Genomic DNA, 15,539 nt, shown 5'->3' on the forward strand with positions numbered 1-15,539 from the left:
CCCGATAGTTAAATATGCTTTGCGCATTTGGTTTCAATTCAGAAAATTTTTTGATCTTAATCAATTCGGGTTAGCGATTCCTATTTTAGGTAACATATTTTTTCCTCCCTCTTTTACGGATCGCGCTTTTCAAACTTGGAAGACTAAGGGTATTTTACGGTTTTTGGATTTATTTTTAGATGGTTCCCTTATGTCTTTTGAACAATTATCTAATAAATATAACTTATCAAGAATACATTTTTTTAGATATTTACAAGTTAGAAATTTCCTAAGCACTATACTTTCTTCCTTTCCAATGCTTCCTCCTACATATATTTTAGATTCGATAATTAACCTCAATCCATGTCAGAAAGGTGCATCGGCTATGATTTATAATATTATTATGAAACTTAGGAAAGCTCCATTTGATAAGATTAGGGTAGATTGGGAACAGGAATTGGGGCTTACCATTTCTGTGGATGATTGGGGGCAGATTTTACAATTAGTTAATACTTCCTCTATTTGTGCTAAACATTCCCTAATTCAATTTAAAGTGGTTCATAGAGCACATATGTCCAAAGATAAGTTAGCGCGTTTTTACTCGCATATTAATCCCTTCTGTGATAGATGTTCGGGGCAGATAGCCTCTTTAACTCATATGTTTTGGTCTTGCCCTACTTTGGAAACTTTTTGGAGAGATATTTTCAATATTATTTCTAAGGTATTAAATATAGATATCTCTCCTCACCCTATTACTGCTATCTTTGGACTACCTAAAATTTCTAGTAATCTTTCCCCTTCAGCCCGTAGAATGATTGCATTTCTTACTTTAATGGCGAAAAGATGTATTTTACAACATTGGAAAGAGCTTAATGCTCCAACTACCTTTTTTTTGGTTTTCTCAGACGATTTTATGTTTGAATTTGGAGAAAATTAGAAGTAACCTTTATGATTCTTCATTTAAATTTGAACAGATTTGGGGACCTTTTATTCGATATTTTCATTTAATGTAATATTTACCCTTCTTGTTTTTTTTTCACTGTTTTTAATGGAGGTCGGGATTGAGGACGTGATTTTAAGTTTAACTCTGTTTGGTTTCAAGTTAGCCCATTGCTTTGCTTTGCTTTTAGTTAGTTGCACGGTGGGTTTTTTTTTGGGGTTTTTTTTTCTTTTTTTTCCATTGATATATATAAAATTTAGTATACTATTATGTTATCTTGGTTTCTTATGTTTAAATTATATTGTAGTATTTTTTTTGGTATTGATATCTTTTGGAATTTTATTATACTTTAACATTGTATTAATGTTTATATGGCTTACCTTTTTTGTATACTTACTCAATAAAAAGATTTAAAAAGAAAAAAGAAAGCGAGGTAGTGTCCAAAGATTCAATGTCTATTTAGGAATCGGATGGCAGAGGGGAAGAAGCTGTTCCTGAATCACTGAGTGTGTGCCTTTAGGCTTCTGTACCTCCTACCTGATGATGCAAATCTCTCTTTCTCTATTACACACACACACCCGTACCCATCCTAAAACTTGCTGAAATGGATGGGGTATATATAGATTTTTGTAAAGTGTTTGACAAGGTTCCCAATGGTATGCTCATGCAGAAAGTCATGAGACACGGGATCCATGAAAACTTTGCAATATGAATTCGGAATTGGTTTGCCTATAAAAGGCAGAGGGTGATGAAAGATGGACTGTATTCTGACTGATGGTCAGTAACCAGTGGTGTTCTGCAGGGATCTGTTCTGGGACTTCTGCTCTTTGTAATTTTTATAAATGATTTGAATGAAGAGATGGAAAGATGGGTTCCAAGTTCAAAGTATGTTTATAACTGAAGTATGTATGTACTACCTTGAGCGGCTATAGACAGATTTACCAGGATGCTGCCTTTATTAGAGAACAAGGTTGAGCGAGATATGGGTTTTCTCTTTGGAAAGCAAAGGGAGTTGAGAAGCGACTTGATAGAGGTGTATAAGGTTATCAGGGGCATTAATAGAGTGGATAGCTAGAGACTTTTCCATTTAGATGAGCAACACAATCAGAATCAGGTTTATTATCACCAACATGTAACGTGCAATTTCTTAACTTAGCAGCAGTTCAATGCAATACATAATATAAGAAGAAAAAATAATAATAAGTAAATCAATACTTTATACTGTATACATATATTGAATAGATTAAAAATCATGAATAAAACAGAAATACTGTATATTTTTAAAAAAAAGTGAGGTGTCCAAGGGTTCAATGTCCATTTAGGAATCGGATGGCAGAGGGGAAGAAGCTGTTCCTGAATCGCCGAGTGTGTGTCTTCAGGCTTCTGTACCTCCTACCTGATGGTAACAGTGAGAAAAGGGCATGCCCTGGGTGCTGGAGGTCCGTAATAATGGATGCTGCCTTTCTAAGATACAGCTCCTTGAAGATGTCCTGGGTACTTTGTCGGCTAGTTCCCAAGATGGAGCTGACTAAATTTAGAACACTCTGTAGCTTCTTTCGGTCCTGTGCAGGAACCCCGCCACCCCCCCCCCGCCCCGCCGATACCAGATAGTGATGCAGCCTGTCAGAATGCTTTCCATGGTACATCTATAGAAGTTTTTGAGTGTATTTGTTGACATACCAAATCTCTTCAAACTCCTAATAAAGTATAGCCACTGTCTTGTCTTCTTTATAACTGCATTGATATATTGAAGCCAGGTTAGATACTCAGAGATCTTGACGCCCAGGAACTTGAAACTGCTCACTCTCTCCACTTCTGATTTCCCTATGAGGATTGGTATGTGTTCCTTTGTCTTACCCTTCTAGAAGTCCACAATCGGCTCTTTCGCCTTACTGACGTTGAGTGTCAGATTGTTGTTGCAGCACCACCCCACTAGTTGGTATATTTCACTCCTGTACGCCCTCTCGTCACCACCTGAGAGTCTACCAACAATGAGCTATGTATTTGAACTATGCCTAGCCACACAGTCATATGTATATAGAGAGTAGAGCAGTGGGCCAAGTACCTCTGAGGTGCACCAGTGCTGATCATCAGCGAGGAGGATATGCTATTACCAGTCTGCACAGATTGTGGTCTTCTGTTAGGAAGTTGATCCAATTGCAGAGCGAGTTAGAGGCCAGATTCTGCAGCTTCTCAATTGGGATTGTGGGAATGATGGTATTAAGTGCTGAGCTATAGTTGATGAACAACAACCTGACATTGTGTTATGTTGTCCAGGTGGTCTAAAGCCTTGTGGAGAGCCATTGAGATTGTGTCTACTGTTGACCTATTGTGGCGAGAGGCAAATTGCAAGGGGCCCAGGTCCTTGCTGAGGCAGGAGTTCAGTCTAGTCATGACCAACCTCTCAAAGCATTTCATCACTTTAGGTGCGAGTACTAATGGGTGATAGTCATTAAGGCAGCTCACATTATTCTTCTAATGCACTGGTATAATTGTTGTCTTTTTGAAGCAAGTGGGAACTGTCCGTAGCAGTGAGAGCTTGAAAATGTTCTTGAATACTCCTACTAGTTGGTTGGCACAGGTTTTCAGAGTCTTACCAGGTACTCGGCTTCATATTTATTTATTTAGAGATACAGCATGGAACAGCCCCTTCCGGACCAGCAAGCCATGCCACCCTGCAGCCCACCTCTTTAACCACAGGACTGTTTACCTACTAACTGGTACATCTTCCCAATGCGTGAAGATACTGGAGCACCTGGAGGAAGCCCACACGGTCACGGGAAGAACATACAAACTTTCTACAGACAATGCCAGAACTGAACTCTGTAAGAAAGTTTATACACTCTTCTGCCCGGGTAGCCTCCAAAATTAGATGATCTTTGATTTCTTTCGTTTCTGGTAAAATCAACCCCCCCCCCCTTTTGCCATTCCCCATTCAGACTCTGATCTTAATCCTCCTTCTCACCTGCCTATCTCTTCCCTATGGTGCCCATCTCCTTCCCTTTCTTCCATGGTCCACTCTCCTCTTCTATCAGATTCTTCCTGCTTCTGCCCTTTATGTTTTCCACCTATCATCTCCAAACTTCTCACTTCATCCCCTTCCTCCACCCACCCACCTTTCTGCTCACCTGGCTTCTTTCCCCTTCATTTCCAGTCCTGATCATGGGTCTTGGCCCAAAACATTAACTGTTCAAAACATTTAGAACGTAAAGTTTTTGACAGGAACAGGCCATTCGTCCCAACAAAGCTTGCCAAATTCCTGTTCACTTAGTTTTGAAATAACTATCAAGTTTAGATTTGAAAGTCTCTGAGGTACTACTTTCAACTACACAACTAGATAGTTTTTTCCATGTGTCCATAACTCGCTGTGTAAAGAAATGCTTCACAAGTGCAGTACATTCTTTTCACAGGGTTTAGATTTAGGATTAGATAGGGTCCTGTGGGACTTCTTTGTCCTGCCTACTACCTCAGAGGTTTAATAGTTGTCAACAAGCATTGCCAGATGTTCAAATAGTTCCAAGTCTGGACTTGATGCCCCTGGACAGTGTGCACCTCCTTCCCATGGTCACTGATCTGTCCCTTTCTTTCTGGTCTGGAGTCTCAAACCATGGCTGTCTTGGGGTGCACACTATCCCCCTATTTCATTTGGAGCATCTCTGCCAATTCTCTACAGCAACCCTCTCTATAGCTGCTGCTTGACCTGCTGAGTTCCTCCAGCATTGTGTGTGTGTTACTCTGGATTCCCAGCATCTAATGTTATCCCACTTTTTAAGAAAGGAGGGAGAGAGAAAACAGGGAATTATAGACCAGTTGGCCTGACATCAGTGGTGGGAAGGATGCTGGAGTCAATTATAAAAGATGAAATAGCGGCACGTTTGGATAGCAGTAACAGGATCGATCAGAGTCAGCATGGATTTAACAAGGGGAAATCATGCTTGACTAATCTTCTGGAATTTTTTGAGGATGTAACTATGAAGATGAACAAGGGAGAGCCAGTGGATGTAGTGTACCTGGACTCTCAGAAAGCCTTTGATAAGGTCCCACATCGGAGATTAGTGGGCAAAATTAGAGAACATGGTATTGGGGGTAGGGTACTGACATGGATAGAAAATTGGTTGGCAGACAGGAAACAAAGAGTAGGGATTAACGGGTCCCTTTCAGAATGGCAAGCAGTTGACTAGTGGGGTACTGCAAGGCTCAGTGCTGGGACCGCAGCTATTTACAATATACATTAATGATTTAGATGAAGGAATTAAAAGTAACATTAGCAAATTTGCAGATGACACAAAGCTGGGTGGCAGTGTGAAATGTGAGGAGGATGTTATGATAATGCAGGATGACTTGGACAGGTTGGGTGAGTGGGCAGATGCATGGCAGATGCAGTTTAATGTGGATAAATGTGAAGTTATCCACTTGGTGGCAAGAACAGGAAGGCTGATTACTATCTGAATGGTGTCAAGTTAGGAACAGGGGAAGTACAACGAGATCTAGGTGTCCTTGTTCATCAGTCACTGAAAGTAAGCATGCAGGTACAGCAGGCAGTGAAGAAAGCTAATGGCCTTCATAACAAGGGGAGTTGAGTATAGGAGCAAAGAGGTCCTTCTGCAGCTGTACAGGGCCCTGGTGAGACCACAGCTGGAGTATTGTGTACAGTTTTGGTCTCCAAATTTGGGGAAGGACATTCTTGCTATTGAGAGAGTGCAGCATAGGTTCATGAGGTTAATTCCCGGGATGGCGGGACTGTCATATGTTGAAAGATTGGAGTGACTGGGCTTGTATACACTGGAATTTAGAAGGATGAGAGGGGACCTGATTGAAACATATAAGATTATTAAGGGATTGGACACGCTAGAGGCAGGAAACATGTTCCCGATGTTGGAGGAGTCCAGAACCAGAGGCCACAGTTTGAGAATCAGGAGTAGGCCATTTAGAACGGAGTTGAGGAAAAACTTTTTCACCCAGAGAGTTGTGGATCTGTGGAATGCTCTGCCTCAGAAGGCAGTGGAGGCCAATTCTCTGGATGTTTCAAGAAGGAGTTAGATAGAGCTCTTAATGATGACAGAGTCAAGGGATATGGGGAGAAGGCAGGAACGGGGTACTGATTGTGGATGATCAGCCATGATCACAGTGAATGGCGGTGCTGGCTCAAAGGGCTGAATGGCCTACTCCTGCACCTGTTGTATATTGTCTAAAGGATCTCTTGTGTTTTGCCAGTGCCTTTTCCCTCAGGCAGCAATGGCTAATACCAGAAGACACTTGTCTTTTAAGGTGAGTGGAGAGAGATGTCAGAGCATCTGGAATACACCTGAGGCAGACACCTTAGGGGCCTTTCAGATTAGATAGATTAGATTCAATATTGTCATTGTGCCGAGTACAATGACAATAAAATTAAATTCCTCTGTGTTATCATTTCAGAGGATCTGTCCTGGGTCTAGCATGTTAATGCCATTACAAAGAAAACATGCCTCTGCTTTCTTAGAAGTTGGCAAAGATTCAGCATAACGTCTAAAACTTTGACAAACTTCTATAGATATGTTATGGAGAGTATACCGACTGGCTACATCACAGCCTGGTATGGAAACACCAATGCCCTTGTACAGAAAAGCCTACAAAAAGTAATGGATACAGCCTAATCCTTGATGGGTGAAGCCCTCCTCACCATTGAGCACATCTACTTGGAGCAGTCACAGGAAAACAGCATCCATCATCAAGGACCCACAACATCCAGGCCATAATCGCCTCTTGTTGCTACCATCGGGAAGGAGATACAGGAGTGTAAGGGCTCACACCACCAGCTTCAGGAACAGTTTTACCCCTCAACCATCGGGCTCCTGAGCCAGAAGTGATAACTTCACTTACTCAAACACTGAACTGTTCCCACAACCTATGGACTCACTTTCAAAGACAGTTCATCTCATGATCTGGATACTTACCACTTATTTATTTATTTATGTATGTATGTATGTATGTATTTGCACAGTTTGTTGTCTTTTGACATTGGTTGGTTGTTCGTCCTGCTGGGTACAGTCTTTCACTGATTCTGTTGTGTTGTCTTTACTGTGAATGTCCACAGAAGATGAATCTGAGGGTAATATATGGAGACATGTATGTACTTTGATAAACTAACTTTGATTTTGATCTTTGAGATATTGATTATCTGCTGTATTCTACCTCTGTTACTATAACACAACTATTTTGGGATTTGATTTACTGAGTAAAATGGAATTCCCAAAGTAATCATAGAACATAGAAACATAGAAAACCTAAAGCACAATACAGGCCCTTCGGACCTCAAAGCTGTGCCGAACATGTCCTTGCCTTAGAAATTACTTAGGGTTGCCCATAGCCCCCTATTTTTCTGAGCTCCATGTAGCTGTCCAGAAGTCTGTTAAAAGACCCTATCGTTTCCGCCTCCACCACCGTTGCTGGCAGCCCATTCCACGCACTCACCACTCTCTGCGTTTTTAAAAAAAAAACAACAACAACTTCTCCCTGACATCTGAGCGGATTATTTGAAAACATCTAACCTGGTTATTTAGCTGCTTGGAGGTTCATGTTGACAGGTTAACTGATAGTACTTATTAATTTTGAAGGTCATGACTTTTCGGCAATTGCTGTTAAATGTTGCACTCCAGAACATCATATTAGAATGAGTGATGTATGTTTGCTGGTGTCTGGCACCCATCTTGAATAGTTTCCACAATGAGCACTAAAACATTGACAGTTTGTCGATCACAGACACACAGATCTTAGATATTATAAGGACAGCTACTCATTACTTATTCTTACTTCATTCTACTTTCTTGAAGTTGATGACTGGAATGGTGGTGTTTTTCTCTTTTGTGTTAAAGAGCAGTTCTATACATGTTGTAAAGGCAGTTTGGTTAATTTTCATCCTTCTATGCACAATGCGAGAGAGAAAAAGGAAAGACTTGCTCAATTTTGACAGAATGAGTTTAATTATGCACCTTGAATTGGATGTTCTATTTATGGGGAGGAAGAATATTGTGGGTCTGGTCTGCCTTGGCCAGCACACCCTCTGATATGTACCTTACACCTTATCCTGGGAGTATTCCAGTTCGATTGTGGTCTGGAATGTTTGTATTGCTTTGTTTCCATCTTCGGGCTCCAACTACATCCAGCTACATAATGCAGATTTAAACTTGGGCTGGATTAAAGAGTGGCTAGGAGCTAGGATCAGTGGTGCTTTAATGAAAGAAAAATGAAAAGTGGGATAGGATGGGCTTCTCTAAATGTATGCGAGAGAGGTATATGTTTTATGTTTTTTATCTCTTCACAGAATCAAAAATATTTCCAATCTTGAGAATCTGACTGATCTGGATGTACTAGATCTGCATGCAAACCAGGTATGGCAACTGGCAAAGAATACACAGAATCAGTCATAATTCACAAATATTCAACCAGACTTGATCATTTGTTTTATAAGACCATAAGACAAAGGAGCAGAAGTTGGCCATTCGGCCCATTGAGTCTGCTCCACCATTTTATCATGAGCTGATCCATTCTCCCATTTAGTCCCACTCCATCGCCTTCTCACCATAACCTTTGATGCCCTAGCTACTCAGATACCTATCAATCTCTGCCTTAAATACACCCAATGACTTGGCCTCCACTGCTGCCCATGGCAACAAATTCCATAGATTCACCACCCTCTGACTAAAAAAATTTCTTCGCATTTCTGCTCTGAATGGGCGGCCTTCAATCCTTAAGTTATGCCCTCTCGTACTAGACTCCCCCATCATGGGAAACAACTTTGCCACATCCACTCCGTCCATGCCTTTCAACATTCGAAATGTTTCTATGAGGTCTCCCCTCATTCTTCTAAACTCCAAGGAATACAGTCCAAGAGCGGACAAATGTTCCTCATATGTTAACCCTCTCATTCCCGGAATCATTCTAGTAAATCTTCTCTGTACCCTCTCCAATGTCAGCATATCCTTTCTTAAATAAGGAGACCAAAACTGCCCACAGTACTCCCAAGTGAGGTCTCACCAGCGCCTTATGGAGCCTCAACATCACATCCCTGCTCCTGTACTCTATTCCTCTAGAAATGAATGCCAACATTGCATTCTCTTCGCCTTCTTCACTACCGACTCAACCTGGAGGTTAACTTTAAGGTATCCTGTACGAGGACTCCCAAGTCCTGTTGCATCTCAGAACTTTGAATTCTTTCCCTATCTAAATAATAGTCTGCCTGTTTATTTCTTCTGCCAAAGTGCATAACCATACACTTTCCAACATTTTATTCCATTTGCCACTTCTTTGCCCATTCTTCCAATCTATCCAAGTCTCTCTGCAGACTCTCCATTTCCTCAGCACTACCGGCCCCTCCACCTATCTTTGTATCGTCAGCAAACTTAGCCACAAAGCCATCTATTCCATAATCCAAATCGTTGATGAACAATGTAAAAAGAAGCGGCCCCAACACGGACCCCTGTGGAACACCACTGGTAACCGGCAGCCAACCAGAATAGGATCCCTTTATTCCCTCTCTCTGTTTCCTGCCAATCAGCCAACGCTCTATCCACGTCTGTAACTTTCCTGTAATTCCATGGGCTCTTATCTGGTTAAGTAGCCTCATGTGTGGCACCTTGTCAAAGGCCTTCTGAAAATCCAAATATACAACACTCACTGCATCTCCCTTGTCTAGCCTACTTGTAATTTCCTCAAAAGATTGTAATAGGTTTGTCAGGCAGGATTTTCCTTTAAGGAATCCATGCTGAGTTCTGCCTATCTTGTCATATGCCTCCAGGTACTCTGTAATCTGTAATCTCATCCTTGACAATCGACTCCAACAACTTCCCAACCACCGATGTCAAGCTAACAGGTCTATAATTTCCTTTTTGCTTCCTTGCCCCCTTCTTAAATAGCGGAGTGACATTTGCAATCTTCCGGTCCTCCGGAACCATGCCAGAATCTATCAACTTTTTAAAGATCATCGCTAACGGTTCCACAATCTCTACAGCTACTTCCTTCAGAACACGAGGGTGCATTTCATCTGGTCTTGGAGATTTATCTACCTTTAGACTATTCAGCTTCCTGAGTATTTTCTCTGTCGTAATTGTGACTGCGCACACTTCTATTCCCTGCCACCCTTGAGTGTCTGGTATACTGCTGATGTCTTCCTCAGTGAAGACTGATGCAAAATACTCGTTCAGTTCCTCTGCCATCTCCTTATCTCCCATTACAATTTCTCCAGCATCATTTTCTATCGGTCCTATATCTACTCTCACCTGTCTTTTACTCTTTATATACTTGAAAAAGCTTTTAGTATCCTCTTTGATATTATTTGCTAGCTTCCTTTCATAGTTAATCTTTTCTGTCTTAATGACCTTCTTGGTTTCCTTTTGTAAGCTTTTAAAAACTTCCCAATCCTCTGTCTTCCCACTAATTTTTGCTTCCTTGTATGCCCTCACCTTTGCTTTAACTTTGGCTTTGACTTCTCTTGTCAACCACGGTTGCATCCTTTTTCCATTTGAAAATTTCTTTTTTGGAATATACCTGTCTTGCACCTTCCTCACTTCTCGCATAAACTGCAGCCACTGCTGCTCTGCCGTCTTTCCCACCAGTGTCCCTTTCCAGTCAACTTTGGCCAGTTCCTCCCTCATTTCCTCTGTAATTTCCTTTACTCCACTGAAATACCGACACATCAGATTTCGGCTCCTCTATTTCAAATTTCACAGTGAACTCAATCATGTTATGATCACTGCCTCCTAAGGATTCCTTCACCTCAATCTCTCTAATCACGTCCGGTTCATTACACAATATCCAATCTAGTACAGCCGATCCCCTAGTGGGCTCAACAACAAGCTATTCTAAAAAGCCATCTCGCAGACATTCTACAAATTCTCTCTTGAGATCCAGTGCTGACCTGATTTTCCCAATCTACTCGCATGTTAAAATCCCCCACAATTATCATAACACTGCCTTTCTGACAAGCCTTTTCTATTTTCGGTTGTAATTTGTAGTCCACATCACTGCAGCTGTTTGGAGGCCTGTAAATAACTGCCATCAGCGTCCTTTTACCCCTGCTATTTCTTAGCTCAAACCATAAAGATTCTGCACCTTCCGATCCTATATCACCTCTTTCTAATGATTTAATATCATTTCTTACCAATAAGGCCACACCTCCCCCTCTGCCTACCTTCCTGTCCTTCCGATACACCGTGTATCCTTGGGCGTTCAGCTCCCAGAGACATGCATCCTTTAGCCAGGTCTCAGTGATGGCCACAATATCATACCTGCCAATCTGTAGCTGTATGACAAGATCATCCACCTTATTCCTTCTGCTGCGTGCATTTAAGTATAACACCTTAAGACCAGTATTTGGTACTTTTTGCTTTGATTTCACTGCAACTTTATTGCACTGCAACTCATCCCAATGGCTACAAATTTGCCCCATCACCTGTCTTTCCTGACATCTTTACTGCTCACTATCTTAGATTTATTTCTGTTTTCCCCTTCCTCCGCGCTATCATTCCGGTTCCCATCCCCCTGCCAAATTACTTTAAACCCTCCCTAACAGCTCTATTAAACCTTCCCGCCAGGATATTGGTCCCCTTCGGGTTCAGGTGTAACCTGTCCATTTTGAACAGGTCATACTTCCCCCAGAAGAGATCCCAATTATCCAAGAATCTGAAGCCCTGCCCCCTACACCAGTCTCTCAGCCAGGCATTCATCTGCCTGATCCTACTATTCTTGCCCTCGCTAGCACGTGGCACAGGTAGCAATCCCGAGATTACTACCCTGGAGGTCCTGCTTCTCAGCTTCCTTCCTAGCTCCCAGAAATCTCTCTTCAGGACCTCCTCCTTTGTCCTATCTATGTCATTGGTACCAACATGTACCAAGACAACTGGCTGCTCACCCTCCCCCTTCAGAATATTCTGGACCCGATTCAAGACATCCCATACCTTGGCACCTGGGAGGCAACACACCATGCTGGTATCTCTATCAGGCTCACAGGATCTCCTGTCCGTTCCCCTGACTATGGAATCCCCTATGACTACCGCATTCCTCTTCTCCTTCCTTCTCTCCTGCACAACAGCGCCAGGCTCAGTGCCAGAGACCTGGTCACCATGGGTGTCCCCTGTCAGGTCATCCCCCTCAACAGCATCTAGAACAAGATATTTGTTGCTGAGGGGGACAGCCACAGGTGTGCTTTCCACTATCCGGGCATTTCCCCTCCTTCTCTTGACAGTGACCCAGTTTTCTGACTCCTGTAGCCTAGGGATGACTACCTCCCTGTAGCTCCTGTCGATCACCTCTTCACTTTCCCTGATAAGCAGCAGGTCATCAAGCTGCAGCTCCAGATCCCTAACACAGTCTCTGAGGAGCTGCATCTCGGTGCACCTGGCACAGATGTGGCCATCAGGGAGGCTGGAGGTCTCAGAGTATTCCCACATCTGACACCCTGAACAAAGCACTAACCCTGCAGGCATGCTATCTAATTCTACAGGAATGAAACAGGAAAAATAAGCCTACTCACCCACTTACCTTGCCAAACAGACGAACTTTTTAAACCGTTAGCTCATACCATTAGCTGTGAGAGCCCTGCTGTTCCTGTCTGTCTGGGCTGATTCACGAAGGTGGGGGGAGAAAAAGAAAAGAGTTGGTGCTTTGCTCTCGCCTCTTCCCGTTTACCACTGAAGCCCGTTGAAGCCAAAGCCCTACACTCTGCTGCCACTCACTCCGCTGCCCGCTCTGACAGCTGCCCGCTGTATAGGGTGGTCTCCTTTTTAAACTCTTCGCGCTGTCCTGTTACGTCACGCGCCTGTGCAGTCTCGTCCTTCTTGCACTCGAAGAAGTTTTTTTAAAAAACTGCCTTCCTTCAGAATTCAGCTCCCACGCTGCCCTGTAGTCCTGATCCAAAAACGGATTTCTGCCAAAACAGATCATTTGTCATGGAGATTGTTGTGAATTTTCTCATTAATCATCTTTAAGTTTTGGTGAGACAATTATATTTATTTTCCTGCATTCCAAAATGGGTGATGAATGAAAGTAAGTTTAAAACTATTGTTACAACTTTCCCTTTTCATTAGAGAGGGGATTGTGGTCTTCTAACTTAAATTAACATGGTAATATTGCAGTCTATTGTAAATAGCCGTTTTCCAAGTGAACGATTAAAGGCAATGAACCCAGAATCCGGTGTAGCAATTTCTCCCTTTCATATTTTTAAAAACTAATTTTAAAATTGGTGCAGGAGGTTACAAATTCATAATCTTTTAGGTTTTAGCTACACTTTCTGATTTTGGACTTGGAACTATTCCTGATTTTGTCAGCACCTTTAACTCCACTAACTTCTAAGGCATATTACACACAATTTATCCTAAAGGAAAATGTTGAATACAACAATTATGGATGTAGTTACAGGTGTTACGTACCCCGTAACTGGGTTGCCAAACCAGCAGAAATGGATCACTCAGTTGGAGTCTGGATTCCTGGAACTAAGAAAGTTTTATTAAAGAAATAAGCAACACAGTACTCTTATAGTAAGGACATAAATGCAACAGGATAGCAATGAATAAACACACATGTACACAGAACTAGGATAATAGGATCAATCAAGCTCTATCGTCGTCTCGGGGTAAATGACCAGTTTCAAAGTGACAGAGTTCAGTTTAGTTCAGTTCGCAGTAATCGCTGTCGCCGTGGGAGAGAGAGAGAGAGAGCGAATGAATATTCAAATCGGACTCCAAACAGACCTTCGATATTCCTCATTGTCAGCTTTCGGGCGAGCCCTTTGTAATGTCTTCTGAGGTCACCGACTGTGACCCCTCCGTTTCAGATATGATCATTCCTCTGCAGTGAACCTGGCACCCAGGCAAGGGCGGATACACACCAGGTTCCCGCCGATCGTACTTTTCCACCCTGTGCGTCTATGGCTTGGTCCCGCGACCAGCCCTCCAAAACTCCCACCGACTTGTGGGAGGCGCACCACTTCCAGGGTCTCGTAACCTCATGGTGTCGTGTGTGTCCTGCCTTAGTGAACCTGTCCCTTTTTATCCCCCTGCTGGGGTATCGCCTGTCCATCACACTTCAAACAGTTCAGGGTTCAAGAAGGAGCCGATCTTGACAGTTCTCAGACCGGTGTCTCCTTCCGTTAAACTCTCTTGTCTCTTCATTAACATTTCCAAATGCAGCTCCATTGTCTTCCTTATCTCTCTTTCTCCTGAAGACAGGTGGCAGATCAACTGCTGATCCCACTGGTGCCAGCACAGGACAGTTAACATCTTAGTCTGTGTACTTTTTGTAACCCTCTTTCGTCACACAGGACACTTAGAAAATATATGCAGTAAAACTCTAATAGCGTGCTATTGCATTATTCAGACATTCCACTGGTTCACTATTGAACTCGATAGGTAATGCTTCCTGTGCTCCCTTTAATTCCTTTAAATTTACTGGATTAAATTTATTTCAGATTAAATTTGGCTGATTTGTTCTGTTTCCTGTTTTCCTCAGAGATCTGATATATTCTGTGTTTGTTATCTATCCATGTGATAAGTCCAACTCAATCTGTACATCCACTGGTTCAAGTTTCCTGCCAGAAGTCAGCCAAGTCCTTGTACGTGTGATGGACAGTCATCTAACATTCCAAAATGTGGGAAACTTATCAAATGATTAAATAGCACTGACCAGGAATATATAAAAATAATTTATCTGTCTCATTGTTGAGAGTCAGAGTTTGCCAGCTAGTTAGTGTAATAATCACATAGAAAATGATGTGTTTGAATAAAGGACTCCAGACAGTTCATCTTCAAGTACAGACTATTTCTGTAAGGTCAAATTATTTCCATGAAGCTTTGATTAGAATTATACTGTGTTGGGAAAGCACAATCCTTTCTTTTCAAAAGCCTAGATATTTTCCAAATGCTAAGTGTTTGAATTGTTATTGCTGACTTTTATTTTCCAGATAAAGAAATCTTAATTAGTATTCAAGCTATTTTGTTATTTTTCTATTCTATTTTAATAGATTTCTAAGATGGAAAACATTAATCATCTGAGTGAGCTTCGAGTCCTGAATCTTGCAGGGAACCTCATTGTACATGCGGAAAATATGAATGGCCTTGATTCACTGACAGAACTCAACCTCAGACGCAACTGCATCGAAACTGTAGTGAGTTTTAGATGTGGCTTACTGTTTCATGAAGTGTTTGTCATTAAATTTATTAATTCTAGCTGTAAAAAGGCTTTGTGTTTTCCCAATGTTTTCTTATTTGGTATTTCCATTATAATAACTGATCTGATCTTTCATACCTTGCTTAACGTAGTCCCTCTCCTGTTGATGAGTCTGAAATAGTTAGTTCAGCCCCATCACCCCAGATGAGCTATAGGCCACTGACATTGCTCATCAGAGTCTTCTATCCTTTCATGTTGTTTCCAGGTGTAGTCCATCTTCATGATGTATCCTTCCTTTCCCAGGGATGAGGTCTTCAGAGCTTTGTTGTCATCTCTCTACCTTTGTTTTTTTGCAGGATTGGGTTGCTAGTCCCATGCCCAACCCTTCTCCTTTCACAGCCAGGCTTGAGACTGTCCATGTCAGAGTGAGTCTGTAATGTAGTTCTAATATCATCTTTCACTATCACATCAGAAGCAGTCGTAA

The 15,539-nt window shown here is 42.0% G+C and overlaps 1 protein-coding gene across 3 annotated transcripts in view; it reads left to right on the top strand.

Moving 5' to 3' along the window:
* LOC134358621 (leucine-rich repeat-containing protein 49-like) overlaps nucleotides 1-15,539 on the top strand; it is a 130,535-nt gene that overhangs the window by 37,098 nt on the left and 77,898 nt on the right. For all 3 annotated transcript variants that reach the window (XM_063071072.1, XM_063071074.1, XM_063071073.1), the window contains exons 7-8: nucleotides 8,220-8,286; nucleotides 14,910-15,053. In XM_063071072.1, the coding sequence (XP_062927142.1) occupies nucleotides 8,220-8,286; nucleotides 14,910-15,053 (211 nt within the window). The remainder of the gene's footprint in view (nucleotides 1-8,219; nucleotides 8,287-14,909; nucleotides 15,054-15,539) is intronic.

This window comes from Mobula hypostoma, chromosome 18, assembly GCF_963921235.1.
Source record: "Mobula hypostoma chromosome 18, sMobHyp1.1, whole genome shotgun sequence".
Taxonomy (NCBI): domain Eukaryota; kingdom Metazoa; phylum Chordata; class Chondrichthyes; order Myliobatiformes; family Myliobatidae; genus Mobula; species Mobula hypostoma.